At 52.5% G+C, this 27676-nt stretch overlaps 1 protein-coding gene across 5 annotated transcripts; it reads right to left on the bottom strand.

The window, feature by feature from the left end:
- Positions 1–613: 613 nt before the first annotated feature.
- SH3GLB2 (SH3 domain containing GRB2 like, endophilin B2) lies at positions 614–27541 on the bottom strand. Of its 5 annotated transcripts, XM_055795582.1 has the most exons (12): positions 27181–27540; positions 18438–18579; positions 17973–18101; positions 16596–16729; positions 16028–16120; positions 11808–11870; positions 7509–7532; positions 4712–4801; positions 4113–4213; positions 3610–3624; positions 2739–3003; positions 614–2068 (listed from the first exon to the last, which is right to left on the bottom strand). In XM_055795582.1, exons 1-12 carry the CDS (start codon positions 27241–27243, stop codon positions 1961–1963), a joined length of 1227 nt encoding a protein of 408 aa, XP_055651557.1. In that variant the 5' UTR covers positions 27244–27540; the 3' UTR covers positions 614–1960. The 5 variants fall into 5 exon arrangements, with proteins under 5 accessions (XP_055651557.1, XP_055651569.1, XP_055651561.1 ...); XM_055795594.1 differs by lacking the exon at positions 11808–11870 and having other exon boundaries at positions 27181–27541; XM_055795586.1 differs by lacking the exon at positions 3610–3624 and having other exon boundaries at positions 27181–27532.
- Between the last annotated feature and the right edge of the window lie 135 nt (positions 27542–27676).

Here is a 27676-nt window from a genome sequence, read left to right as displayed (position 1 = left end):
TAGAATTGTGGTAGGGGTAACCATGGCACTTGTTACTGCTTTAATTAGTTTTACAATTTGATTTCCCCACTCCCTTTCATTTGAGTTTAACTAGAAACACTGACAGCTATTGTTACACGACAGAGCATTTCAGCAGCTGCTTTTCCCGGTTCTTTCCAAGCTGGGTGCTAAGGACAAGGCTTTAAGATCTTAGATTAGCAGTAGATCTAGTTTCCGTAACAACAAAAAAAGTCTGTTAGATCTGGAGTAGCACTTCCAGTCTCTCAACAGCTGAAGTCATACTGCTGCTCTGTTTTTGCTTCAGGTTAAGGAGAAGTTGCTGTTTCTTAGAATTTCTGAATCTGTGGCACAACTGGAGGTGTCATCTGGGAAAGGAACTGCAACGTATGAACAACCTTGAGGCTGCTGAGAGTATCAGCTGGGACGGGGAGGATTAGCAGCTTTGTTTTGCTTCTACCCCCAGCTCCAAGGACTGGGACAGCAGAAGGGCACAGCTCCTGCCTGAGCTGCCTCCCCTTGCCCTGCTGCCAGCACTGCTTGTCCCTGCAGCCTGCGGTCATGTGGCTGGAGAGCGAGGGCAGCCCCAAAGCCAAACAAGACACTGAGGCAAGAAGTCAGGCAGTTTGTTTATTGGCAAATAAGTGCTGAAAACCGAGCCCTACATACACAGGTGCTCAGTGCCCTGTTACATTAGAGTGGTCACGATACCGTTGGGGAAAGTGCAAAAGATCAATAAACAAGCAAAGTTAGTTCTGACATACCAAGGGGAAGGGCGCGAACAGAGAGTTTGGTGCAGGCAAGTTTCTTTTCCATCCAGCAAGTTACACAGCAGCATAAGTCCTTCAGGTGAGCTCTAGCTAAAAAGCTCATTATAGGATTAAAAGGCAGACACACCCGAGCACCCCCTTCGAGCTAAACCACTACACACATCACGGGCTGCCTGGACTGTTTAGCATGTGCGCGGCCAATAGCAGCTCGTTACTGGAGCTACAGCACGTGGGGCTTCTGTACTAGGATGCACCGAGTCTGTTCACTGCAGAGATGGGAGGGAAAGCGTTAGTTAAATTTGTGATCTAGGGTGAAAACTGAGTCAGGCTAAAACATGCCTGGAACAGACGCACTGAAAGAAAAGCCTGAGCAATTAATACAGGGAGCAAAGCTTTAAAAAGGCTTGTAAACTCTTTGCAGTCCAAGAGCCGTTTCTCAGAGGAAATGCAAGCAAGATGCATGGTCCCTTGCACTGAGGTTTGATTTTCAACATACAGGCCCTATATTATTAGGTTGGTCCTCCCAAAGAACTTTTTCTTCCAGCTTCAGAGGACAGTCCTAGATTGAAGCCATCCGGCACCACAATAGTAAGCACAGCTCTTGGAGAGCCTTGCGTTACTGTTCTCCCACAGGTAAGCAAGGTGGATGGGTTTAACAGGCTCTAAATTCTTAAATTCACCTTCCTTTCCGTAGAGCTAGGACATGTCGGAGGGTTTGTGTGGGACACTTCCCCACTGGAATGCTTGATGGTTTGACTTAGGCAATTCTGCTGCTGAAGAAGAGAGAGTACAGGAGGGGCAGACAGGCACTAACCCACACCAGACACAAGGGAAATTTAACTTAAACTCCGTGAGCAGCTGCTGAGGGATACAGCTTGCTCACCCCGGGAAAGCCACTGTGATAAACGAGACTAGGGTCGGGTAGGAAAAAAGTAACCGGGGAATCTTGTGCCATCATCAAGACTAACCTCAAAGCAGGCTGCACTGGAGTTAATGAATTCAGTCTTGGGTGCCCTCAGCCCTTTCCCAAAACCTTACTGTAACAGCTTTACCACTTCTTTCCCACAATTCCCATATTAGCAATGGAGTGTCAACCCTGAAGAGAGCAATGGTCTCAGATGAAGAAATCCGCATTAGAAGTGCCAGGAGATGAGGGGTGCATTCTGCGTGTACATTCTTCTTCCAGGAAACATTTAACTTAACAGTTCCAAGTAAGTGACAGGAACTTTCCCTTTCTGGTTCCCTCTTTCCCCTATGAGCCAGTCTGGATCCATGCCTGGCAGGCTGTACACAGTGATCATCTGGGGAGAGAAGACAGCATTAGACAGGACCTTACTCTGCAGACAGAGCCAGGAAGTTCAGTCAGATGGGTATTGAAAGAACAGTAATTCCTGAAGTTCATCTGCGCCCTTTCCCAAGAGCTTTCTGCAGCTTTAATAGAAGATCTACAGAAATCTGCCCAGTGATGTCCCTGTTGCCTTTTCATTCTCCAAATTGACCTAAGGTATTTTTGCATACAGGGTGGCACGATACTGCTATATCATCTCTTCTGAATACAATATTTCAGTCTAGTGAACGAGAGAGTTTGCAGCTTGCTGACTCTCCTTTTTTTCCTCAGCAGGGGTAGACCAAGCCTCCAGCCAGCAGCTTATCCCGTTGCTCTCAGATAAGTAGCCATATCTGGAGGGTCACAGTGAAGATATTAAATACTGGGGTATTTTGTTGGCTGGGTAGAGCTACACTCTATTATTAGGAAAAGAAGAGTTACTGGGGTGACGTTCTTAAATAGCAAAAGGCCCTGAGCACGAGCTTACTGCAGCTCGGTGGATACTAATGTCAAAAAAAAGATCCTATTAGCAGTTCCGTAAAACAAGTTTTTTAGGAGTAGGAAAAGTAACCAAGACCTTGCTAAGCACACAAGAGGCTGCTTGGCAGTTACAGTGAGATTCAGAGCGAAGGCAGGCTACCAACCTCATCTGCAAGAAGTGCCAGCTCAGTGCTGTCAGCTGCCTCGTAGTCATAGAGGACTCTGGCCTTCCGCGTCCCACTGGCAGGAGGCTTGACTTCATTTGGGTTCAGTACGCTCTCTGCCACGGTACTGGGCACCCCAACAATCGTGGGCACAACTGGAATAGTAGGCACAGCAGGGAGTGTGGCAGCAGCAACAGCTGGAGGAGAGGTAGCAGCTGGGGGAGGAGATGTGGATTCTGCATTGCCTATGAATGTGCCTGAAAATCTTAAACAGGAGAAAAAAAAGCAGAGGTCAGTAAGGATCTAGTATGAGGACCCACGAGCGAGCTCTTCCTTTCAGTAGTTACACTGCAGAGATGATGCTCAAGAGTTCTGGCTAATAGCTGTAATATACCTATGCTGCCCTTCGAGTGGGGAAGTGTTCTCAGTTCTCCAGTGCCGAGACTATGCAACAGGTAATACTCATCTGTTACGGTTCCAGTGTCCTGTCACAGGACTGGCACCTAACTGGCAGAGATTGCAGCGTGCCACTGGAGAGGGGTCTGGGCGGGTGCTGCTGTTGGCTCCACAGCTGTTTTACTGGGTCCGTTGTGCTGCATCCTTGCCCTGCTCATGTATTACCTCTTTAGTCTGCTAGTTCTTCAGGAAATGGACAGTCATGGCTGTTAAACTGGATGCCACAACAGGAGCCTCCCAGGCTTCTGGGCTCTCCAGATAGATGGTAACGGAGCTCAGTCCCATTTGTCTGTAGACACCCGCCGCAGCACTAAGGGAGCGCAGCTCTGGCCCTTGCAAAAAGTGTGCAGAGACTCTAGAGCCTGGCTGAGGCAGAGAGCTCTTAGAGCCAGTTGTGTGCCACATCTTTACTTACATTTCTCCTTTGGAGCTGCAAGCATGGAAGAGAACAGAACAGGAGTAGTCAGTCATCACGCAGAAGCAACAGCCCCTCTTGGGTCAGGCCACCACGCTGATGTGGTAGGTAACAGACAAAACAGTCCTGCCCATGCGGGGCATGCAGTCAGCAGCACAGGGTGAGTTACTGCTGCAGCCCAGCACACCCAGGCTGCTGCTTGGCAACAGGAATTTGTCTCCCATGTGATTTAACTCATTTAGAAGAGGAACATTCAAGCTCTCATGGCCATCAAGCTTTGAGATGAAGGTATCAAACCCAGATGAATCCAATGGCAAAGCCCACTCTAAATGCACTGCCATCAGGGCGGATCGCCACTCTGCAAGCTCAGAAGCTCTGCCAGAACTTGGAGGGGACCTTAACACTTCTACCCAGCATTATGATGTGGGATGGGGAAGGAGGCCTGGACTGGGGGTAATGAGATCAGTAACCCTCAGAGAATTAAAAGCAGTCTCTTGTCTCACCTGCCCAGTTGCTTTTGCAGGTCCAGCATGTACTGGTAACACTGAGCGTAGTAGTTGGTCTGAGACTCCACAAACTCATGGAGACAGCGAAGGTGATTCACCTGGAGGGAGAAGGCCCATAAGCTGGTCTGCGAGCTTGGTGGCCAGGCACAGGAACTCTTCCTGCAGCTACTACCTACCCCAAGGGAAGCAGACTTGTGCAGGCCAGTATTTAAAAGAGTTACCTGGTTTGCGTGGAAGCACTAGTTTGTTAAGTTTGGGAATGTTGCATAGACCCAAGGGTTATTTCTTGACACTCTAGCCAAGCCCATGTGGCCAGTCTGCAGCTCTAGTGAGAGAACAGTAATTTTTTTCTGGCTCGGAAGCATTTTAAGGACTGCAGAACTGCAGATGCCACAGTAGCACTGCCTGTACATGCTTCATTAGGTTTTTAGCTTGAGCATTCCAGGTCTTGGGAGGAGGCTGCTGTAGCATCCAAATTTATGACCTTTTCCACCTCTACTCCCAATGTGAGGCTCCCTCATCCTCTCGGCATCCTTCTTGAAAGGAGCCAGGAGTCTCTGTAGCCCCTGCCCACCCAGTTACCAAGGAAGACTCACATGTGTGCTGCTGATCCCCTCCAGCAGCAGACGTGTCACCTCTGCCTGTCGATCAAACTCGGTCTGTGTGAGCCTCAGCTCGTGTTCTGCCTGCGAAACAGGACAGGGTGTTCAAGACAGCACCAGGCAAGGACCCCTGTTCTGCTTCCTCTAGGGACAGGCAACACCCACCTCCTCCACCTTCCCCCCCTTGGGCACAGAGACAAGTGTGCTCCTGGCTCAGTGGGACCATGTGCACCTGTGACACAGCATCAGGTACAGGACACACTGGGCTGGGATCCCAGAGGCCTCTGGCTGTATTTCAACTTGATTCCTGTCTGATCCTCCATGGGATCGTTGCAGGTCATGGAATGGCAGCTCAAGACTGATGCACCAAGCTAGGAAGCTCCCATTCGCACAAGACCAGAACGTGAAGATGGAGAGGCTTTTTTAATCTTGAGCTGTGTGGAAAGCCAGTCCCATGCCAGCACCTGTCCTTTTAACCCCCTCTTTCTAAGCCTATAGGCACAGCAATGTTGTTGACAACCTCCCTAAATTTCTCTCCAGAAGTGCAACTCTTCTGGTATCCTTTTTACCACCACAGAGCAAGGGCTGAGGCCAGGGAGCATTTACTAAATTGCTGTTGCTAACTAAATCTCTCTGCAATAGAGATGAGCATTCCAATCCAGCTCCTACCCAAGGCTCTCCTTTGAAGCTAGTTGCTCATTTTGAGCCAAGAGAAATTAAACAGCAGTTAATAGAAGGCAGCTGTGCAGCACACATTGGGAATTCAAAGACAGACCAATACTGGAGACTCTTTACCAAACAGACAGAGCAGCTCTCCCCCACCACCAAACGGTGTATTTACACCAGGGCAGTTTTGCAGTACTGGAATGCCCCGGCGGATCCTTGCAAAGGGAAGAGCTCCAGAAGCGTTGGAGCAGTCAGGTGCCCTGGCACCTGCTCTACCTTCCTGCTGCCAGAGGGAAAGGGGCAGTAAAACAGGCACGGTTGTTCTCTCCAGCGCGCACTATTCCTTAACGTCAAGTGGAATGTGTCAGTTCCCTCTTAGGATGTCCTGTGACCGAGAAGTCAGACAGAAAAGCAATGTCCACTCAGCTACAGCTTACTGGGCATACAGGTTCTGTGTCCTTGTCCCTTCCCCAGAAGGGTGCAGCAACCAGAGTGCTGCCTGCCCAGGTGCAGCAGTGCTGCATGGCACCCGTCCCAGGGAACGTTCCTTTTGCTGCTTTGGGAATGCCCTTATCATTCTGGCACAGAACCGAGCCCAGAGGGCCAATCCAGGCAGTCTGGGCGCAGGGGCTGTGCGGTGGGTGTTCCTGAGCAGGGTCACCCACAGGGGACGCAGCCTTGGCAGGGCGAGCTGGAGGAGCTGCTGCGGCCCTTACACCTTCCACCAGCTAACAGCGCTACCAGTAGTGTGTACAGCTACGCTGCAACAAAGAAACCCTCTGTCTTTAATCAGATGCGTCTATTTTAAGCTACAACTGATCTGTTTTCTTGCATCCTCTGTATGAAAGGGATTATTTAAAGGAGAAGGGGGAACGTGACAGGCAACACCAGGGCGATGCCTGACTAGGCATTCAGAGATTCCTGCCCCGGTGAGCTGAGCGGAGACACCAGTTGTAGCAGAGCTACTTGTGACAGACAGACGGGCTCCGTTTGGCACTGCTGGGGATGCCACCCACCGGCCCCTCTGCCAGCTCTGAGCAGCTGCACGATGCAGCTTCCTATAGCGCCAGCACCAGGCTGTGACCTGGGAGGTCCCTTCCAGTCCTGTGCTTCTCCAAGACACACAGAACTTCGAAGTCTACCGACACACTTTGGTCTCCCAACCAGGACAGACCAAAGGTAGAGGAACAGAGCCTTGCATGCTTACAGCTGAGAGGGACTGAAGGATTTAAAGTACAGGATGAGCGGGTTCTAAAACAGCCAGTCTGCTCTGATGGTGCATTTAGAGTAAGGCAGTAATAGGTTACTATCATGCAGGAACATGCCATTCCACCACCTTGCAGCGCAGGCTTCAAGCTAACGGCCTGCTGGGGGTGTTTGAGGTATGAAAGGCAACGGGATCCCAGAAGGTGTCTCTGGAAGCTCCATACCATGCTGGAGCTCCACACAGAGCTCACCCTGGTCTCTAGTCCGCTAGCAGCCCTTCATCCACCTTTATGGACAAGTCATACTCCCCTTGCGGAGCCCAGAAAATAAAAAAGATCTGGGGCTTTACCTCCATGGATCTACTGAGAAGGGGAAGTGCAGGTCACCCAGACAGCATCAGTTCCAAACCTCCCACCCTGCCCCTCCTGACAGAGCCGTTCCCTCCAGCAGCTGGGGCTGCTCACAGGGGAACCCTCTGTCCTTGCTCCTGCTCTGCTCAGAGCTCCTGCTCGGGCACGAGCAGGCGAGGGGCTACTAGAGGCTAATGCATGGCACGTGCAGAATCGGAGCAGGCAGGGCCTTTGCCACAGGAGCAGAGCTGAATCACACCACGGCGTGTCACCTCTGCTCCCGTGACACCCATGCAGGGTTCTCAGAGTTGCCTTTTATCACATACAAATGCACACCTGGTTTGCCTGGGAAGCCTCTCACACCAGGTCCAGCATGGGGCCAGCTCTTCCCATGCCACTGTCGGAGTCGCGCTGAAGCACCGAGCTGCATGACGTGGGCTGGGGCTGACTGCAGCAACATCCCACTGACCCACCCCTGCACGCGCACAGGCAGGGTCCACAGCACCCCAGGCCCCAACCACCACCTGCACGCCAAGAGGGTTTGAGCACGGTTTCAGCTGAGTACTTACTTTTTCCACCTCGTCGCTCCAAAGCTGTAGGGGCCACAGAGCAACAGGAAAGGAGATCAGTGTTGGAGACGTCAAGAAGCACTCAGCATTAACCCCAGTTGGCAAGGATGCTCCATGGACACAGCAGGCCAACTCCAGGGACAGGCTAGCCCTTCACCCAGCAGCAGCTGCCAGACCGATGCCCTCTCCCTTCATTCCTGCTCCTGAGCTCAGTTTCACAATGGCAGCGTCAGTCCGTGGCACCAGTGCCAGCAGCGTGCCGGCTCTGCTCCCTGCCGGGGCTGTTACAGCGACTGCTTCAGTAGGCTCCAGGAAGAAAAGAATGAAGCAGCAGAGTCCTCTGAACAGCAAGAGTTACTTTGCCGAGCCCTGTGGGGGCTGGTGTTGAAGAACAGCCCTTCTTTTCAGGTTGCAGAGAGGCAAGTGAGCTGCTTGGGCCCACAACGCATGGGGCCTGGGAGCTGCCATGAGCTCAAGCCATATGCCAGTGTTCCTCACCCGGTGGTCCAGGGAGCTCGGGTTAAAGGCTCCATCATCCAGCCGGTCTGTGCTACTACTAGGCATGTTTAGCTATGGCAAGGAGGAAGCAATGGCTGGATGCTGCCTTTGAGCCAGGCAAAACATCACGCTACTCCTTCCTACTCTCCTCAGCTATGGGGCACATTCAGGGCAGCATGACACTGCCAGCTGCTCGCTGGGATCTGGCTCCAGGACATGAAACAATTGACAACAATGTCACACACAGCAACAGGAAAGGGAGAGAAGAGGTAGAAAAACACATTGATCCTTCCCAGAGGTCCTTGGCTTGGCCTTTCCTCAGCAAACAACTGCTCCCTCAGCCCTGACATGAAATCACCCTGGGTGAACAGGGAGCTCAGCAGCCTGCCAGCAACACCGCACACCAGTGGGACCAGAGGAGATGCCTCCAAGGGCCTCAGCTTCCCCCTTGGATGGCACCTCTGCAGATCAGGGGAGTTCACCATAGCACTGCTGAATTTGCACTGCAGGCGCCAGGAGCCCGGCGCTGGAGGCCCTGGTGTCAGAGGGAGAACACGCTGTGCCGAGACCCCGGCGCTGCCAGCTGAACCTTGTTGAGGTTTGCTCACCTGCACCTGCCCTCGTGTGGGCGGCGGTACCCCCGGGTGCAGAGACAGCTTCGCCAGCCAATACAGGGAGCACCTGCAGGAGCTGCTGCACTGGTGGGGGGCTGGGGCAGGGGTGGACACGCCAGGCTCCTTGGCTCCCTGCCTGCTCCAGCTCCCGTAGCTCAGCTCCTGCTCACCGTTCGTAGCCTGGCCGGCATCTCTTCCTACTCGGGTGGCGTTGGTGTAGCTGGCTCCCTGCTGCTCACAGGCCACCCCTGTGTGGCGTGCCAAGGCCCGCTGCTTTCTGACCTTTAGGCAGGTGTTTTGTTACCACACATGGGGAACTGGTTCAAACGAGGCCAGGCAGCTTCAGCCATGCATGGGAATGCCAGCGCCGGCCTGGCCTGGGAGCTCCCGCTCGGGAAGGCAGGTGGCTCCTTGCGGGCTCCAGCCTGAGCTGCTGCCCCACGAGGCCCCACGCCCCAGGGGTTGGAGCAGGGCTCCGGGGGCAAGGGGAGCTTCAGGCCCGTGTAATCACCGCGGTACCTGTGAACTTGTAGCCAGGTTCGCTCCTCTCCTGCTGGCATTGCTGTGCGGTCCCCAGCTCCGACCGCACGGTGCTCAGGCGCTGTCAGCTTTGCCCACACCTGCTGCTCCAGCCAGAAGCATTTTGGGTGCCTCAGGGGGCAGAAAAGGCCCAGATCTGCCCCGTTGTCTTTGACCCCGGCTGAAGCCAGAGGAGCCCTCTTTAAGGCACTCAGTGTGTTTTTCTTAGAATCATTCCCAGGAGTACAGTGCGTGGCAGGGGCAGGGTCTGCGAGAAAGGGATATTTAGGCTTAGGCGGCCCATGTACACATTCTTACACAAAAACAAAAGGTCAGTGTGGGAGAGAGGAGAAGTGGCTCCTCGGCCTCCAGGTCATACAAAATGAGGGAAGTGCTTGTCCCCAGGTAGATCTAATTCTATCCAAGCCCTCCTGTTATGGAAGGGGAAAAAATAAAAGCACCACATTATCCACCTCTCAAGAAACCAACGTGAATTTAGAATCCAGATCAGAGCCCTGCTGAGGACATATGGTCCAGGAGAGAGCTGACCTGTTTGCTCACCTATAAGATGAAGTTGTTACCTGGGCATAAGCAATCCCTCCCTCCAGAAAGGAGCGGAGCTCGACAGCAAAGCAAGCAGCAACCACTGCTCTGTCCTGCCAGGACGCGCTAAGACTAAAGTAGCACAAGGACTCTGGCCTGGAAGAAAAGCAGAGCAAGAGTATGAAGAGCTCCTACCTGCTGCAGCGCCTGACCCCTTGGGATGAGTGCTGGGATTAGAGAGCTTGTTGCAAAGTGGTCCTGCCTGTGCAGAGCTGGGGAGCAGCCTGGGCACAGCCCCTGCTTTGCTAATTGGAGATGAGAACTGCTGTCCAAGTCACCCCTGCTAGTGCAGCTGGACTTCAGGTGGCACATCAGGTGCTGATTGCAACCTCGAAATAGTTTCAGAAGCCACAAGGGCCACTGCTTGTGCTAGGCCAGCGGGCTTCCTACAGGCACTTCTGCTAGGAGGCCCTGCTGCGCAACCATCAAACAGGATTTAAGTGATTGAGGTCACTGCTGGCTGCATCCCTGGAGCAAGTCTGTCTCCTAGAGCCCTGTGCCAACTGTCTGATATCACCACCACTGCTTGCAGAGCTCTGAAGAGGGACCACTGAAGTAGGCAAAGATGTGCCAGGGTAGACACCTGTGGGCTAACCGCCCCCCCCCCCCCCAAATCTGTTTCTCCTGTCACGTTACTTGGCATCTGCTCCCCAGGAACAGCTTTGCAATACAGCAAAAGCAGATCAGCTTGTAGTTTGGTGATGACTAGACATACTCAACTGAGCATCTGAACGCTCTGCAAGATGCTGATGCATATTATGCATATGCTTACCTTCTGGTCTGCTTTAGAAAGCCTTGGGGAATCATCAGGATACGCTGGTCTAATCAGAGCTATTCAGAGGCAGGGAAAGCCCAGTTTTTCTCCTCTGATTCTTCCAGAGCTCAGTTTTAGTCCATTATTGCGCTGTCCTTGGAAAAGACTTTTCCAAGGGAGAGGACAGAGCCTCAGACTTGCTGCTAGATGCTGCAGTAGGAGAGCTGGAAATTGAGCAATTGCTGCAGCATCACCAGTATCAGCTTCTTCCCAAGCAGTCTCATGGCCAGGCCTGTTACCTATGGAAATAGTTTTCTAGCTACTGTGCAAAGCCATTTCTGATCCCAGCATCACTCTCCAAGAAGGTCAGGACAGATCCCCCTGGGAACTAACACTGATGCTCCCAGCTCAGACATACCTCTTTCTCCAAATGGGATGGGTTTCCCATTAACCAAATCCACCTTGTTTCCATGATGTTTTGTTTGCTAGAAGGCTGGGCTGTCCTTTTTCATGTCTACAGATCCCACTCTCCAGCCCTTCCACTCTCAGATATTTCTATTAACAGGCATCAGTGTTGTTCTGAACGCTACTCAGGAAGCAAGATGATCAGTTTTCAACATTTTAACAAGAAATGTGACATTGCACAATGGGGAGCCATGAACACAGCATGAAAGCCAATTGCTTGACCACGGCCACTCAGTGCAACACAGTGGAGATGCATTGGGCAATTCATCCAGTTCCCAGTGCATCTGACTGCATAACAGCCACCAACAGACAGGCCCCAAGATGAAAGGAAAAAAAAAAGTTCTCTATGTGCAGAATAGGCAAGCCTGCACTGTCAGCCTACTGTGTTACTGACAGGATGGGTGGCAGAGAGATTCCTCCACCTTTGCTTCTCTTGTCCAGCTACAAAGCCTCTGAGCTCTGACACCACAGTACTGATCAGGCAGTCATGTGTGTGACATTGCCAGTGTACAGCTGGAAGCACCCAGAAAGGCTAACCTTTGACGGTTTTTCCTTTCAATTGCTCCGCTGGCAACAAAAAACCCAGTCAGAAGATTCCCACTAGAAATGTGGAAAAGGATTGGCAGGGAAACTGGAAGGCAAACCAAGCAGCCAAAGAGCCAGACTCTGACCATGCACCCCTGCAGGGGTGATTTGTATCCTTAAGGTTGAGTCAGAGGAACCCTGGGCAGCCCATGTCACATTAAAATGTTGAAAACAGCAGAGCACTAGGTCTGAGTTTAAGTCAGGTGGAGAGAGGGGCAGAAAGAGATTGGAGAGGCAACATCTAGGAGGAGGCAATCTTACCGCTGATGCGCTGGCGGAGAGAACGTAATTACGAGGTCTAGTCTCCTGAAAGTCAGGCACAGCCTAGTGGGGGGAATAGAGTTTCATGTACAAGTCATGCAGAAGAGTCGATAGGAGTCAGTTGGGCAAAGGATGGAAGAAGGGACTAGTGTTTTTTTCCCCCATCTGTGCTGGAAGCAAATTCTTCTGGGATGGCAGGAGGGAGGTCTCCCAGCAGTCTGGGCAGTGGTGCGTGGAAGCTGAAGCTGTCTCCAGGTAGAAGCTAGGCTTGTGCAAGAGGAGGTGGACTGGCTCAGGCAGTCACACCCGATACTCCAACAGCATTACTGTTAGAAACTCTGCCTGTACTTACAGCTATCTGCTCATACAGTGGCCAGCTGGAGCGAAGATGAGACAGCACAATCTCAAAGGGATTTCCCGTTCCCTTGTAGCCAGCAGGTTGCTCGTATCATGTTGGCTCAGTCCAGTGGGCAGGACCTTCTTTCCCCTTGCTTCCTGCCTATAGTCCTAGAAATGTCCCTGTACAGGGTCTTGTCCTTAAAGTGGCATGTTTACTGGCATCAGAGCATCCTTTCCACAGTGCCTTTTAAAAAAACCAAATCTGCTTGTTCTTACTCTCACCAAGCATCTGGGCACATTTCCTCCTAACAGACTCAGATCTGCTCTTTTCGGCAAGGGGCACAGCTTAGCTCTAGCCCAAAGCCTTGCTGTTGCCAAAGACAGCGTATGAGTTTTCATCCCAGAGGTCAGAAAAGCCACCTTCTCTATAGCTAAACCTCTGCCCTGCGGCAGGAAGACTTAAGCACTCCAGAGGTCTTTCATCATTGGGAGTGCAAGGGATCCAGTCCCCGCCACCCCCAGGTGTGGGCTCACTAACCATCACGTAACAAGGTGTCTCTATTCAGCTAAGCTAAGGCTGGGCCTCCTCCCAGGCCAGCCTTTGGCTGTAGCATCACCCAAAATAAGCCAGTGAGCTAGCTGACATCAGGACCAGCACACTGGTGCGATGGTTCAGGGTATCTTCCTGGCCAGCCTTTATGGCGCAGTGGGTTGGTGTGCAAGGCTGGCACACAATCCCGCTGTAACCCAGCCTTGTTGCTAATCCTCTCAGGGCCCGCATTTTCTCTCCCAGGTTAATCTCTTTGCAGTTCACCCAGATCTACTTACATGTGCTGACCCGATTTGCTGGGCCCCAAGCAGCCTGCCGGAATAAGTGACCAGTGTGTGGAAGAAGCAGTCCCAACAAGAAGATATTATTTTTTTTAAACTATCTAGGAGTGTTGGGGATGGCTGGAGGAAGGAATAAGGAGGAGCAATTCCTATTACAAGTCAAACCTGAATATAGGGACAAAAATGTACCAGTGAGATGAGGCCAGCACAGCAGCTAGGCTTGACCCCTCCCTCTGGGGAGAAAAGATATGGTATTTGACAGAAATAGCTTCTTATGCCCTTTTTTTTTTTTAAAAGATCAAGAGCAACCAGAGAAACATCTCCTCCCATTCCCTGATCTCCAGGGAGTCCCCAGACTGGTCATAGCACATGGGATGAAGTAGGCAAGCTGCTCTTGCACTCCTGTGCGTGGAGAAGTTGTATTTGCAAGCAGTGGTCAAAAGGGACCCACCTCCCTCCCCCTTCCACTCTTGTGATGGGGGAAAACCAGCAGAGCCCTGGAGCCTGGAGGACAGAACAGCACCACAACCATATCAGCCTGCCTGTCATTGTCTCTGGGCTGCCTCCCTTCCAGGAGAGGGGCTTGCCACCCAGCCTGACCTCCTGCCTGCAGCCAGAGGAGCCTGGGTGGGTCTTTACAGGAGCCCCTGCCTCTCTTGAGCACTGCTTGCAAGCAGCATTGATGGAACAGAATGCATGCTCCAGAGGGGCTGCAGGCAGCCAACAGATGCTCCCATCCTTGTGGGGCACTTTCCCCAGGCAGCCACGGCCCTGACCATGCTCAGTACATGCTCCAGGACCAGTCCCAATGGGACACAGGAGAGATGAATTTTCATTTAAAATGGGAAAGAGACAATGAGAGGTGTTGAAGAAAAAAATCACAGCACTGTTAGCACAGTCAATACTCACATCTCCCTCACACTGAGCAAATTACAAAGAAACAAAACAAAAAAGGTTAGTAAACAAAACAGCATCAACAGGAAGGACAAAGCACGGAGTCTGAGGGAAACGCACAAGCCCAGACACATGAACAGCAGCTCACAGGTCTGGGCAGCAGCACACTTGGAGGGTCACTCACGAGACAGAAGCTGTGGGAACACAAATTCGCACTACAGAGGGGGAGAGCAGCAAGAGAGTGGTGAGCTGGGAGAGGTGTGATACTTCAGGCCAGCTTGGATGGAGAGGTGTGACACAGGACTCCAGGCATGTTAAGGGGAACACTGTGGTCTCATGACAAGCTAACAAGCCTCGAGCAGAGGCAGCAGTTCTCCCCCTGCTGTGCTGGGAGCTTCCACCTGTGCCTTATCCTCTAGAAGTCTGTGAGGCGGCCAGGGTCCCACCTTTAAACTAAACTGGGTAAGAGGTGGATGTCTTCAACAACAGCTGAGATTGCTCTTCTGTTGTGTGATCTCTGTTTCAAAGAAACAGAGTGGCCGAAACATGGCTTGGGGTGAACACTTTGGAAAGCCTGGACTGGCTCCGCATCCTGCCTGGGGCACCCCAGCCCTGCAGTTCCAGTAGGAAACCAGCTTGTTGTCTTCCAGCTACAGGAAAGTCCCTCACCCAAGGGTCCGTGTGCAGGTGAGAGGCCTTGGGATCACTTTGTGTAGGAAGCAAGGTAAAGAAGGTGGAGGAAAGGGAGGAAGCACAGGAGGTATCTGAATTCCTGATTTGATTTCAGCTTAAGATGGGCACCCCTTCCCACTGAGACGGGGCGCACTGTCCCCTTCAGGAGGGGAATCGGGGATCCCTGAAGTTACCTTCAGTGGGTCTGGGTGACCTGACTGAGAAGGCTTTTTTTAAAAGGGCAGCTATTGCTTTTGTTCAGGGCTCTCCCACACAGGCCTGAACACTCTTGTTAGACCTGCTGGTGAGGGCTGCTGAACTTAGCGCAGCTGCTCCACACGGCACGTATGCAGTTAAAGCTGGAGGAGAGGGAAGCCACCTGGGAACTGGCTGCCCATGGAGCTGCAAGGCCAGGTGCCCAGCCGAGCAGATGGCTAGAAAACAGGCTCATGGCAGGGCTTCCAGGCTGGTATCCCAGTGCATCCCAGAGACCGGCTGACAAGGATTCCTGGCTATCCTGATTGCACACATTTGCTAGTTAAACTCCAGGCCCCAGGCTGGAAGCAGAACTCGGCAAGTTCTTGTGCCAACAGCCAGAGTGCCACAGGATAGCAGTGTGCTTCAGCAAGGCCCTCCAGGGAACCCATCAGTGCCTGGCTACAGCCTCTCTGCCTCCTGCTACACCACCTCTGCCCAGGGAGAGCCAAGCTCCAGGAGACGACTCAGGCCCAGGGAGCACCACGAGCTGACGGGCCTTGTCAGACTCAGACAAGCACTTGGAAGTGCTTGTCCCCATTGCTTGGGCCTGCGGACAGTGACGCTGGCTGGTTTACCAGTCCCTTCTGCACTGCTCTGACCTGGGACCCTTGCTAGTTGACTTGCTGCAATTTCCCCAAAGCCAGAGGGCAAGACTAGCCTGTAACTAGACGGCACCACAAACTAAACAACTAGAGAGGCTGAAGGAAGGACCTCTTGGTAGCCGGTCTGACCCTGGCCACCCCTTACAGGCTCCTGTGGCACTCCTGCCTGGGGAAGACCGAGCTGACCGAGTCCTAACTGGTTGAAAAGCCCAGGACTGCTGCAGAGCCCCAGCATGCTTCTCCCTTGTGCACCTCCCAGCTCAGCTCTCTCTTGGCTTGCTTTTAGATCCTCAGGGAAAACTTAAGTCCTCAGAAGATGCAGCCTTCCAGTTACGAGCACAAATCATCCAGTGACCACTATCAGTCAGGAGGCAGAAGCCTAGGTCATGCAGAATTTTCCGGACTCTGGAAGCTCAGAGCTATTTGTTTCAGCAACTCCCCAAAGGGAGGACATCTCAGGAACAGGCGCATGGCTCTTGCTCCCCGTTCCCTTGCATACCAGACAAGGAATTCCCCCACCCATGCCTGCCAGAGCCAGGACATAATGGGGCAGCCTAATTTTTGCTCATGTGAGCCAAGCCCTGGGGCCAGAAGGACAGAGAAGAGAGTGAGGGAGAGAGTTACCGCTGCTTTTGCCTCGGCAGCTTTGGCTTTCTTCAACCTGGCTTTGCAGGCGTCCAGATCCAGGCGGCGGTTCTGCAGGATCCTCCGCTCTTTCTGGAAGGGACAGAAAAGTGGGTAAAAGCAGACTGCTTAGGAGCTGTTGGGGAGGGAAGGGGACAAAATATCATCTAGGAACCAATTCTATCTCCTTAGCAAAAAATGCTAGGGAGACAGAGCAGCTGTAATGTTCATCTCATTTGCAAGAGTTTTTGGCCTGGCTTGCAGAGATACAGGCTAAACCTGCTGGGAACAGGGCAGTCTACGAGTGGGTGGTGCCCACTATGCTGCAGGAGTTAGGAAAGGAGTCACCTTCCTCATGCACATCAATTAGCAATCCTTTCCTGCCAGAGGGAACCCTGAGCAGACTGACCACTGGTATTCCTCTATCCTTGCATTCTTTAAGGGGAGAGGTATGGAGTCCTTTCTCATAGGGAGGGAGAGTCAGTTCTTCCAGCACTGTTTCCCTCTCCCATAACCCCCCTCATCTCTGGTGGTGTAACAAGCTTCCCCTCCCTGTGACCATACTTACAGATATGGTTCGCCAGTCCCCTTCCAGAAAGTTGCGCAGTGGTGTCAGGAAGTTGATGGAAGCAGAGTGGATGAAGTCCCGTTCTGCTGCACCTAAGCGCCTTTGAGTCTCTCCAACTTTTATCAAGGTCTTCCCTGCAATAACAGGAGCCTTCAACTCCAGGAGAAACCAACTGACATTGTGTTGGCTTCAGCCAACTCAACCAGAGCTGCCAGGCTCCAGTGGGGGGCGGGGGGGGGGACAACACACACGACAAAGGCACAGTGTACCCTGCCTGGGCAAGGTGCCCATGCCCACACCACACCAGTTTCAGTCTGAACTACAGCCTGCTTTTAGCTCGAGGCCTCTTCTCAGCTGCTCCCAGTGCAGCTTTGATCTTATCTGCTCACGCACTTATTTCACTGATGTCCTTTTAGTGCTATACCTGCCTGCGCAGAACAATCTTTGTCTCTTAAAACAGAGGCACTGCAACAGAACAGCAAATTACAAAGCATCAGAGCAGAAAAAATAAGTTGATGAAGCTGTGCTGGCTATAGATGCAGTTACAGCTGTTCTGCCTGTAACAGGGCTTGCTATTGAACAGCTATTGATTTGGAGAGCAGCCACAAAGCTCATGGCAGAGGCAAGGACAGCTGGAAGTTAAGGCTGTGCTTCTGTGCAGGTCTTCTTCTTAAAGAAGCCCCAAATTACCCCAGGAAGGGGCAACTGTTAGGATTTAAGAGCAGAAAGATGCCCTGTGTGGTCAGGAAAGGGCCTGTTGAGGCTTGTAGCCAAGCAGCAACCTTCCTAAATCTGTTCTGTTCTTTCTGGTGGAAAGATTTCCACCCTCCACTTATAGGGGATAGTTAAAGGATGGTTCTCATGTTTAGGGTCTAGAGAAACTCTATGCAACTAGACAGCACACTAGACTAAAAATACGCTCAAACTGGAAAAAACTAAAGCCATTGACTGCAACTCCCTGTTCGGGCTACTTTAGAAAGCCACAGAAATAGCACAGAATCATTTCTGTGTCCTGTAACCAGTCCCACTAGTTACCCTGCATCTGCACATCTCTCTTCTCTAGCTCTGCCAGACTTGAGGACTGTATCAGGAACAGGGACCACCCCTGCCCCTTTTTCCCCCACAGCATGGGGCATGCTTTGCTGCGGAGTAAGACCTGACTTCCTACTCCAGATGAGCTTTTGCTTCTGTGCTAGAGAAGACCCTTCTCTGGCATCAGCTTTGACACACTAACAGGCAGGTTGCCACAGTGGGGGCTGGCCACCCTACCCCATTCCAGAGGCATGCTGCAGGAGTCTTAACACAAAACAGTAGTGGGGATACTCTCTTAGGAAGGGATAGATTCCCAGGGCTTCTTAATTAGCCAGGCTGACTTACCATAAGGTGTCCCTGGCCCAAAGTCATTAGCTGCTTCTGTCATGTACTGCGCCAGCAGCTCCCCGTTGGTGACGCGGGAAGGCACCTTCCGGTCAAGCTTCTCATACAGAAATTCTTCTACTCTGGCACCTGGAATGGGGATACCACTGGTGGTTACAGGATGGAGGCACCCCTAGAACTGGCATTCGGGGTAGCCCATGCCATGCAGTCCTGAGTAACGCACTGGATAGGAAGCACGAGCACCAGGAGGTGTCCCTTCCCCAGTCCTCAGGAGCACAGCCAGGCTCTGCAGGGCAGCAGCCACTCACCTCTCAGCTACTTAGGGAAGGAAGGACAGGCCCTGCAGACACATTTCTTCCAACCCTCGCAAACTCAATGCGACAGGGCTGTCTGCCAGAGGGCATGTCTTTTAACACTGAGCTGCAAAGTGGTATTTGTCCTCAAAGCATTAGAAGCTGGACTTACTAGGGTTTGGCTGTAGCAGAACTTCAGTCTGGCGCAAGATCTTCTCTGTCCAGTTCTTCGTGCAGTCTGCCCTGGCCAGAAGGTTTTCAAAGTGGGCATCTAATTCAGTCTTCTCAGCCTGGCCCAACTTTTCTTCAGTAAACTGCAGGAAGGAGGTAGTCATTAGAAGGTCTGTTCTACTAAAGCAAAGTTACAGTGTGCTACAGAGCTATTAAGAGGCACTGAGGCTTCTTCAGTCTCATGTATTTATCTTAGAGTAGAGCTAAAAAGCCTTCAAGGTGGTGTTCTTTGTTCCCAGGCATCCTTGAATGGAAAAGGGCAAACTTTTGCCCAAGAGTGGAACTAGCACTGAGCTAAAAATAGAGTCCAGGTTTGAAAGGTGTTCCAGAGTAAGTAACTTTTAATAAGGTCTGGTACAAAAATACTCTAATTGTGAGGAATATTTAAATGTTCACATGGCTTTCAGTACTTCATGCAGAAGAGCAACAGACATCCTCCACATGAGGGAAGGTGCCACCCTCCTTTCACCCCTTTCTAACCAACTCTGTCCTGCAAACCCAACAGGATCAGGAAGACCACTACCACTGCACAAGCCAGGCTTTCCTCTCATCTTATTAGACGAGGATGTACACATTGTTTTCCTAAGGGCTGTGAGTGCCCTCTGACAGCCATCAGACTGACAGCATCTGAGCACTGCCTCCCAGCTCACCTCCTGTGTGGCTGGCAGTGAGCTGTGGAACCGAACATCTGAGATTTAAGGAGGCTCAAACTCACGATTTAGATAAAAATGCTTCCAGCAAGTGACTATTCCTCTAGGACACACTCTGAAGCAGGGTACGGAGAGAAATACAATGGTGTCTGACTTCTCTCAGCACTCAGATTCATACTGGCAGACTCCTCCTCCCTCCATTTTTCCTTTTAAATTTAAAATTAGCAGCAAGGAAAAGCAGGCTATGCAAGTCTTCAGTGTTTTCATACTAGGCAGTGACATCTGACAAGCAAGGTTTGTCAGTCAGTAAGTGCAGTGTCAGATGGCCTGGAGATCCCCCATTGCTTCCTAGGGGTATTTCTGAGAGAAGAGCCCATTCCCTCTCATCCCATCCCCATTTTCCACTTGTTCCTCTCAGTGAAGTTGACCAAGCATTATTTTTAAGCACAATTTCATGCTCTTGACAGAACAAGCATCTTGTTGGATCACGCCAAGAGACCCCTTTAGACAGCTATGCAGTCCTACAAAGGTTGCAGTTGTCCTCTTAGCCCTTGTTGCTGGCCCCTGGTACCACTGTTGGGTTATCAGGATGAGGTACTGCATGATACCTGGTACAGTCAGATACCAAGAGATTAAAGCCTGGCTAAAACTCTTGGATGAAATACAACCCCTGCATGATCTGCTGCTTGTACCTTCTCTTCTCCCTTCCCCTCTGCCACAGCTCAGCTCTAGATGGGCCAAGATGCTGTCTTCATGGGGTCTCAGTCTGGTGCCTGCTGCCCGTCCTGAAAGGCATTCCGGCATCTCTGTTCACGTGGCTGCCCAGCAGCCCCAGCTACATTCTCATCCAGTACAATGCTGGGAACAGAGTGAGATAAGGAGCAAGCCCATAACCAGCCTGCAAGGCAGGCAAACAGCCGTTAGGAGTCCAGTTACCACCCTGCACCAACATTTACTAGATGTCAGAGATATACAGACCCTGCAGGTATGTTTACACAGCAACTGGTTTGGGCAACTTGCAAGCTAGAGCCGGTGAACTGCTTTGTCAGATGTGTCCGTGGTGACAGATACTCAGCTTCAAGGACAGTCACACTCCCTCCTGCAGCCTGGTGGGATCAGAGGAGTCTCAGCCATGTGTGCCCAGGGATCGCTTCACTAGTCTCTTCCCCAGCACCAGTAGCCCCTGGTTACTGGCACTTAGTTTCGGCTCAGTCTTGCCATGGCCCCTGGCTATTGCTGGACATAGCTAACAGTGGATTCAAGGTGAGAGGGTGTTGGTACTGCTTTGTACCTACGGCCTATGATTGTCTGTGGGGGACACACACAGCCATCAGACATGCATGAGCAGCTGAGCCTCTCTTCCTCTGTCACTGTTGGAAGCCCAGGGCTGTTTTCAGACACTGCCAGGCTGGGCTGAGTCACTGCCATGCAGCAAACTGGGGCTTCCCAGGTATTTGGCACCAATTCTCAGTCATCTGTTTAAGAGCTTTCTTAAACAAGCCAAGACTCTTTGATGCAAGCATAACAGTCTCTCGCCCCCCTTTCCCAGACAGCTTTTTTGAGATATCATCTCACTTTCAGGTCCAGCTCCTCTTCCTGCAGTTTAGACTCATCCTGCACCAGCATCTGCCCTGGAGCTGTCAAGCCTAAACCCAGTTTCTTGTAGCATTGCTGCACATTCAGATCACTGCTGAAGCCCTCCAGCATCTCCACCGTGCTGCTGCCAGCCTCTTGAACCACCCCAGCTCTGGGGTCCTTTGCTATATTCACAAGCAGCACCTCCAAGCATCACTGTCCTTTGCAGCCGTTTTCTGTAACCCCTCCTTCACCCACTGCAGTGTAACAACATGGGTCATTTGCACAGCGCTTGGCCAGGGAGCAGCCAGGACTCAGAAACTCAGTTTTTATCTCAAGTCAAGGACTAAAGCTATTTGTCTTGCAAGAGGACTGAGCCCGTGCACCACAATCACTGCAAGCCTGGGGGCTATGCCAGAAGGGGAGGATGGGCAGGAATCTCAGTCACAGCCTGTGGCTCTGAAGGGTCAGGCCAGAAAATAATCTCTCATTCAGGTTTTCTTTCAGTGTTGGAAAGCAGGGCACAAGCGTCATGAAGTGGGTGTAAGGGCACGGGAGGCTCATATGCTGGGAGCTACATTTACAGTTAATTCCCCTGCCCAGAAGTTACTGCACTGCAGAACCCAGACCAAGGCACAGCCTCAGGGCAGCTTGTACCATCTCGTTGCAGGTTTCACTTCTGCAGCACACTTCTACCTCCTTGTCTGTGCACGGGGAGTCGCTGATCCAGCTGAACTTGACCTCTAACATGACTTTTTAGATGGATCAGAGAACTCGCCCAACTTCACAGCGCTACTGAGAATGTGCCACCAGCTGCAGCGGAGATCAGGACCACCTCTTGCAGGAACAGCTTGCTGTGAGATCATATGAAGTTTCTCATGAAAGCACAGCCAGTGAAGGAGATTACAGGTAAGTTACATAGCCTTATCCTATGAGCTGGTTCTTTTTCTTGTCTGGTGCACATGGAGATCCGAGCTTTCAGGTGGCAACAGGTCTCAGCTGCTGATCCCCTCTTAACTGGCTGCCCAAGTCAGTGTCTTCAGTGAAAAGCAGGGTAGAAGAACAGCAGTTTGTGAAGTCTGGCTACTCAGCCACTTCAGGCAGAACTCCCCTCTAAAGGATTTTCCTAGGAATTTGTTTTCCTAGTGCTTACAGAAATTTCATTATTTTTCCTTCCCATTGAACAGACATAAGATTTCACTGTGAGGCCATGAGATGCAGGAGAACAGACAAGCTGATCATACACTTATGCCTCCTGACTGTAAAAAGACAGATTAAAAATATTTTCTGTTTTGCTGTTCCTGGACTAGAGGTATTGCAGTCTTCTGCAGCACCAAATACCCTAGACTGCCGCAAATGGGAGCGTTACTTGGTTTTATCAAGTGGGCCTGCAGGCTTAGTACATATCCACCTGGGAGAGAGTCAGGGCAGGCAGAGCACACACAATTGCAATGCCTGGGGGCATGGTGGGGAGAACCTTAAAGCTCCTCCATCCCACTGTGGCAGAACTACTCCTATTTGTTTTCTAGAACATGATGGTTGGGTCAACAGTCCAGCCCCAAACCGATTCCAGGATTTGCATCCTGGGACCAACATGCCAGGTCACAGTGCTGAGAGGCTCCACGGGGATCCTGCCCTGCAGGAAGCATCCCTGCAGCTGACCCAGCTGAGCACCAGTCCAGTCTTTGTGCAGGGAAGCCGACAAGGTGATTAATAATGCAGGCAGCCTTTTGTCAAGTGCCACTCTCGCTCTCCAGGAAGAGAGTCATGCTGCATTCCAAGGCATCAATAATTCAGCCAAAGATTGGGTTTCCTTTGGGAGGCTTGGCTGGCCAGCAGGAATGCTAGCTGCATTATCAGGGCCCATGTGGGCAAGCAGGCTGACAGACCAGGACAGCAGCACTTGGGCAACAGGCCCAAAAGACCGTGCCTGACTGCAGTTAGGGCAGCTGCCTGTATTCACAGCTTGTGGGAAGAACTCCCCTTTCCTCAAGACAGTTGGTAGAGACACTACTGGCATGTCAGGAGGGTCAGCAAGTAGTGCTGAGCTGGAAGGGTCCCTCTGCACTGCAGCTAGAATATAGAAGAGGCTCTGCCTATAGTCCTAGTGACTTAGGGCCATCAAGTTTAGGCTTTAAAATAGCACATGTTGTTTTCTTTGCTGAAAGCATTAGCACCTTTCTTCCCTTAAAAGCAAGGGGAATAAACCCCAGTGCTCCCCCTGAGTTATGCCAACACCACAGCTGTTTTGCATAAAGCAGCACGAGTTGACTTACATCTCTTCCAGGCTTGTATGGTTTTCCCCATCTCTCTCCCCTCCAGCTGTCCCAGGCCTGTATGTGGTGAGCCCTGACAGGGCAGCTGCAGCCCCCTGGCAGAGGATCTAGTGGCAGAGTTCAGGCCCTTGCAAGGTCCCCAGCTTTTTCAGCTGGACATTACTTATGACTTTCCACCTTAAATCACAAAGATCAAACCAGGGCCAGGAGCCTTAAACCAGGAACAGCCTCCTGCACCTGCCAGCAGATTTGGGCTGTTGAGTTTTCTGAAGCCTCCAAACAGCCCAGAATGACTATGGTAATATTTGCTCTTTTGGTGATCAGAGGCACAACAGAATCAGTTAAGGCAAATCTACCTCCCACCTCACACAGGGTTGCCAGGGTTTCTTAGGAAAGAAGCCATAGCCACTCAGCCAGCATCTGAAAACTACCTGAATTTCACCAGCTCTGGACCGGACACAGAGTATGCTTGAAGTACTTGGTCACCAGGAGCCAGGAGAGCTAGGCTGTGAGCCAGGTGAAACTGTGCTAGAGGACAGAAGGAAACCAAGCTGTCCTGTTAATGGCTACCTCATGAGCAAGGCATTTAGGAGGAAAAAAAACAACAAAACATTTCTGCTGTGGTGGGTTGACCTTGGCTGGATGCCAGATGCCCACCAAGCTGCTCCATCACTCTGCACCTCAGCAGGACATAGGAGGAGAAAATAAGATGAAGAAAAACCTCAACATATGGGTCAAGGTAAAGGCAGTTTAATAAAGCAAAACACACTTCCCGGGAAGCAGGCCTCAGTATACATAGGGGTTGCTCCAGAAGACAAACATAGTAAGTAATGAATGTTCCCCCTTTCTCATCCTTTCCCTTAGCTTTTCCTGCCAAGCACGCCATGATATGGTGTGAAATATCCCTTTGATCAGTTTGGGTCAGCTGTCCTGGCTATGTCCCTTCTCAAGATCTTGCTCACCCCCCAGCCCACTGGTGAGGGGGGAACACTGGGGAGACAGCCCTGATGTTGTGTGAGCACTGTTCAGCAGCAGCCCTTACACTGGTGGGTGTCATCAACACCATTCTAGCTACCAGTGCAAAGCACAGCACCCTGAGGGCTGCTGTGGGAAAAAGTAACTCCATCTCAGCCGGACCCAGCACAACTGCCTTCATGGACTCACAGGCATGTTTCAAATGGAAAAATGCCCTGTCCTGGACCACTTGCCTTCAGAATCCTTTTAAATTGCCTTGTGTTCTCTTGACTTTTAAGTTATCCAGCAACCAAGGTATCAATCCCAGTAAGGTCAGCACGCAGAGAGTCTATCTATTAAAGATGTTAAAGATAAAAGTCTATTTTATCACCAGAGTTCAGGGAGATGGGGGAGTCTGTCTTCAGGAGCTTCAAGATAGGGGAAGTCAACCTCCAGCTGCTAGTAGTAATGAGATTATCAATGGAATAAGCACCCAAAAGCTGTACTTATGCTTGGGCAATTTCACCCAGAGCCAGTTCATATAAAGACTGACAAAAGACAGACACCTACAATTATTTCCAGACATCTCTGAGAGCCTAGCTTGCAGCCTGTCTAGAACAGAGACATCCAGTGTGTTGCCTTTGGAAGGAGAGATGCCAGTTCTGTAGGCAAGCCTGAGCTGTTAGCGTAACTTCCCCTGCAGAGGTTTGGGATCAAACCCACTTACTGATAACTGGAAGGTACAGCTGATCAAAAAGAAAAGCCTTCTTCAGTGAAGATGAAGGGAATGACCTGTCTGAAGTCTGTCTGCAGGTGCCATAGCTGTAAAGGGCTATGTGCTGCATCCCCTCCGAGGATACTAACCCGATGGCTGCAGGTGGTAGTTCAAGTGTCAATACAGGGCATCTGCAAGAGAGACGCTGAATCCTACAAAAGCTCTATATCCTTGTATCTGCCCAAGCCTGGAAGCTTGTTCCCCACTTCCAGGGTAGCAGAGCTGACCACCACCTTCCTACTCCAGCTTCTACCACCTGCTTTGCTGTTCTGAAGGAGATCATAAGAGATGCCATGAAGTCCACAGGACACTGCCTGGTCAGGGAGCTGCATGCACAAGCCTGGTAAGATAGTTGCTGCTTATACAGCTTTGGGGAGATACGTCAAAGCTTCTTTGTCACAGCCCCTCTGTCCTGCTCCTGCTGGAGATAGGTACAGGATTGCCCACCCAGGAGCAAATAAGCGCTTCAAGCTGTCTAGCTTCTCCTCAGGTAGGCACCCGGCTAACTGGTGGCCGAGCTAGGAAGAGCCATGTAAAGGCAGCAGTGGGTTTTTGAGTGTTATTTTGTTGTTGTTATGAGAGAGGTCAAGCCTAGTCCGAAAGCCTTCATTCACCACTGACATGAGGTTGTATTTGACAGGTTTCAAACCAGGACTGCTCCTGCCCTAAGCCTCAGGGAAGCCACCCCAGAGGTGGCATGCTGACTGTGCTCAGTCTCCTTTCCCCCTCACTGAGCAATGCTACAGCCCTTCTTCCAGTCCGAGTCAAGCTCTTGTGTGTTGGTCAGACATCTCAGCCAGACAGCAATAGCTAACGCTGTCTGAGCGCCACAGCACATAATGGTCAGTCCATTTATCTCCCAGCGCTGCAGTTCCAGTAAAACATCGCTTTGCTAAATGCCTGGAGCCGAAGAAAGCATCTCCAATGCTACAGAAAGCCGAGTTTATTCTAGGCAGGTCTCATTCCCCTCCTAGAAGATCTGCTGTGCCAAAGAGCACTACAAGCCCAATCCTTAGTGCCAACAGCAGACCTCAACAGTCATTTGTGGCTTCTCATGGAGATGGGGCAGTGCTCACCCACACTAGCGGCAGGACTCTACTGGAACAGCCCAAATAGGCCAAGCTCCCCCAGCAATTAGACTTTGGAAAGTGGTTTTCAGCCTCAGTGATCCATTTCCTTCCAGTCTCCCTTCCTTACACAAACACCTGCATGCTGTCCACAAGTAGCAGTGCCCACTTGGTTTCAAAAAATTACTACTGTAATTAGGCATATGAATGTTCGTATACGAGATTATGTGAAGTAGGTGTAGCAGGCAGAAGACACTATTTATAAATGCCTCCTTGCTCTAAAATCACTACGTGCAGACACTGTTCCCATGCCTGTCTCCCTCCTACGCCTCGAAGCTAAAAACTACTTATCAGATTCTTACAATAAGGCTTCTAAACTTAAGATTTCTTTACAGCATTTCTTCCTTTCCTCTGCTACCAAGGTCATTTGCATGAGAACAGCATCTTTAAGCTTTCCATCTGCTCCTTATTTTGCACCTGTAGTTAATATCTCTTTTTCATAACATATGACTCATGGGCATGGTTACAGGAGGTGATAACTGTTTACGGCAGACCAGTTCCTAAAAGAGCCAGAATTACTCCACTGCACAGAAGGCGTGGAACAAGACAGCGCTGCTCCCAGCCCCCGGGTGACGGGTACAACCAGCAGCCCAGCCCCAGAGCCGGACTCCACTCTTCAGGCAGGATCCCAGCCGGCTCTGCCTTGCCCCTCTCCCGGCCCGGCCGCCACACGCCTCGCCCCGCACGGGCAGCCGGTCTGCTGCGCGCCCATGCCCCGGCCTCCAGCTGGGGGGTACCCCCGGGACCGGCGTGCTGAGCCTGGGCAGCGCCTGCCCAGTGCCTCGGCAGGGCCGCGGGCCGCCCTCCCGGTGTCCGGCCCGCCGCAGGGCCACCTCTGCCCCTGCCCCCGGCTGGCGGGAGCAGCTCCGCGATGGCGCTGGACACAGGCTGCTGCACCCGCCTGCGCCAGCGGCTCTTCTTTAGGGAAGACGGCTGTTGGGCGAGCAACGTCCTCCCCCCGCCGTCCCGCGGGCTGGGAGCCTCTCTGGGGCCCTGCCCCAGCACCCCTCCCAGGGCCGCCCCTCCGTAGCGCCGCCGCCGCGACCGCGGCTCGGGCCGGCGGGCCCGGCTGGCTCCAGCCCCCTCGGGCTGGCATGAAGCGCCCGGCTCCGCTCCGGCCTCGGCCCCGGGCTGCGGCCCAGGGCGCTCCGTGCCCGCCCGTCGGGGAAGGCAGCGGGAAGGGGGGGGCCCGGCCGGGGGGGGGCGGCAGCCGCAGGGGCGACCCCGGGCAGCGGGGGTGCCCGGCCGGGGGAGGGGGGAGGGCGAGCCCTTCTTCACAGGCGGGCGCCGTTGCCATGGCGACGCTCTGCAGCCCAACCCGCCTCACCTGCATGGCACGGGAGAAGAAGACCCCCGCGTCCGACGCCAGTTTCTTCACGTTGAAGTCCATGGCTGCACCAGAACCTCCGCCGCGCCCCCGCTGTCACCGCGCCCGCCCTTTATAGCGCCGAGCGAGGCCCTCCTCGGGCCGCGCCGCGGCCTCTTAAAAAGGCCGTGCAGCACCGGCGGGGCCTCTCCGCGCCGAGCCGGCGGGGCGGGCAGCACGACCGCCTGGCGGGCACTGCCGACGGGCGACGGCGGCCCGCCCTGCCGGTCTAGCGTCCCCCGGGAGCCGCTCGGGGGGGCGGGGGAGGGCCGGGCGGCGGCGTGGCCCCTTTAAGGGGCGGGGGCCGGGGGGAGCTGTCAGCCGCCGCCGAATGGGCGCTCGCGTCGCCTGCCCGCCCCTGCCCCGCGCGGCTCAGCCGCACTTGCCGCCGCAGCCTCGACCCAGGCCCGGGGGTGCGCTCTGATTGGTGCGCCGGCAGGCAGCTCGCCGTTCTTAT

The sequence above is a fragment of the Falco peregrinus genome, chromosome 1 (genome assembly GCF_023634155.1).
Source record: "Falco peregrinus isolate bFalPer1 chromosome 1, bFalPer1.pri, whole genome shotgun sequence".
Lineage (NCBI taxonomy): Eukaryota > Metazoa > Chordata > Aves > Falconiformes > Falconidae > Falco > Falco peregrinus.
The sequence above is the reverse complement of the archived record's forward strand: the minus strand, read 5'-3'. Positions and strand labels throughout refer to the sequence as shown.

Coding starts and splice junctions, on each gene's coding strand:
- SH3GLB2 (XM_055795582.1), bottom strand. CDS start 27,243: ATGGACTTCAACGTGAAGAAACTGGCGTCGGACGCGGGGGTCTTCTTC. Junction 18,102..18,437: donor TCTGCTACAGCCAAACCCTA/GTAAGTCCAGCT, acceptor TCCCCATTCCAG/GTGCCAGAGTAGAAGAATTT. Junction 7,533..11,807: donor TCTCCGCCAGCGCATCAGCG/GTAAGATTGCCT, acceptor TGGCCCCTACAG/CTTTGGAGCGACGAGGTGGA.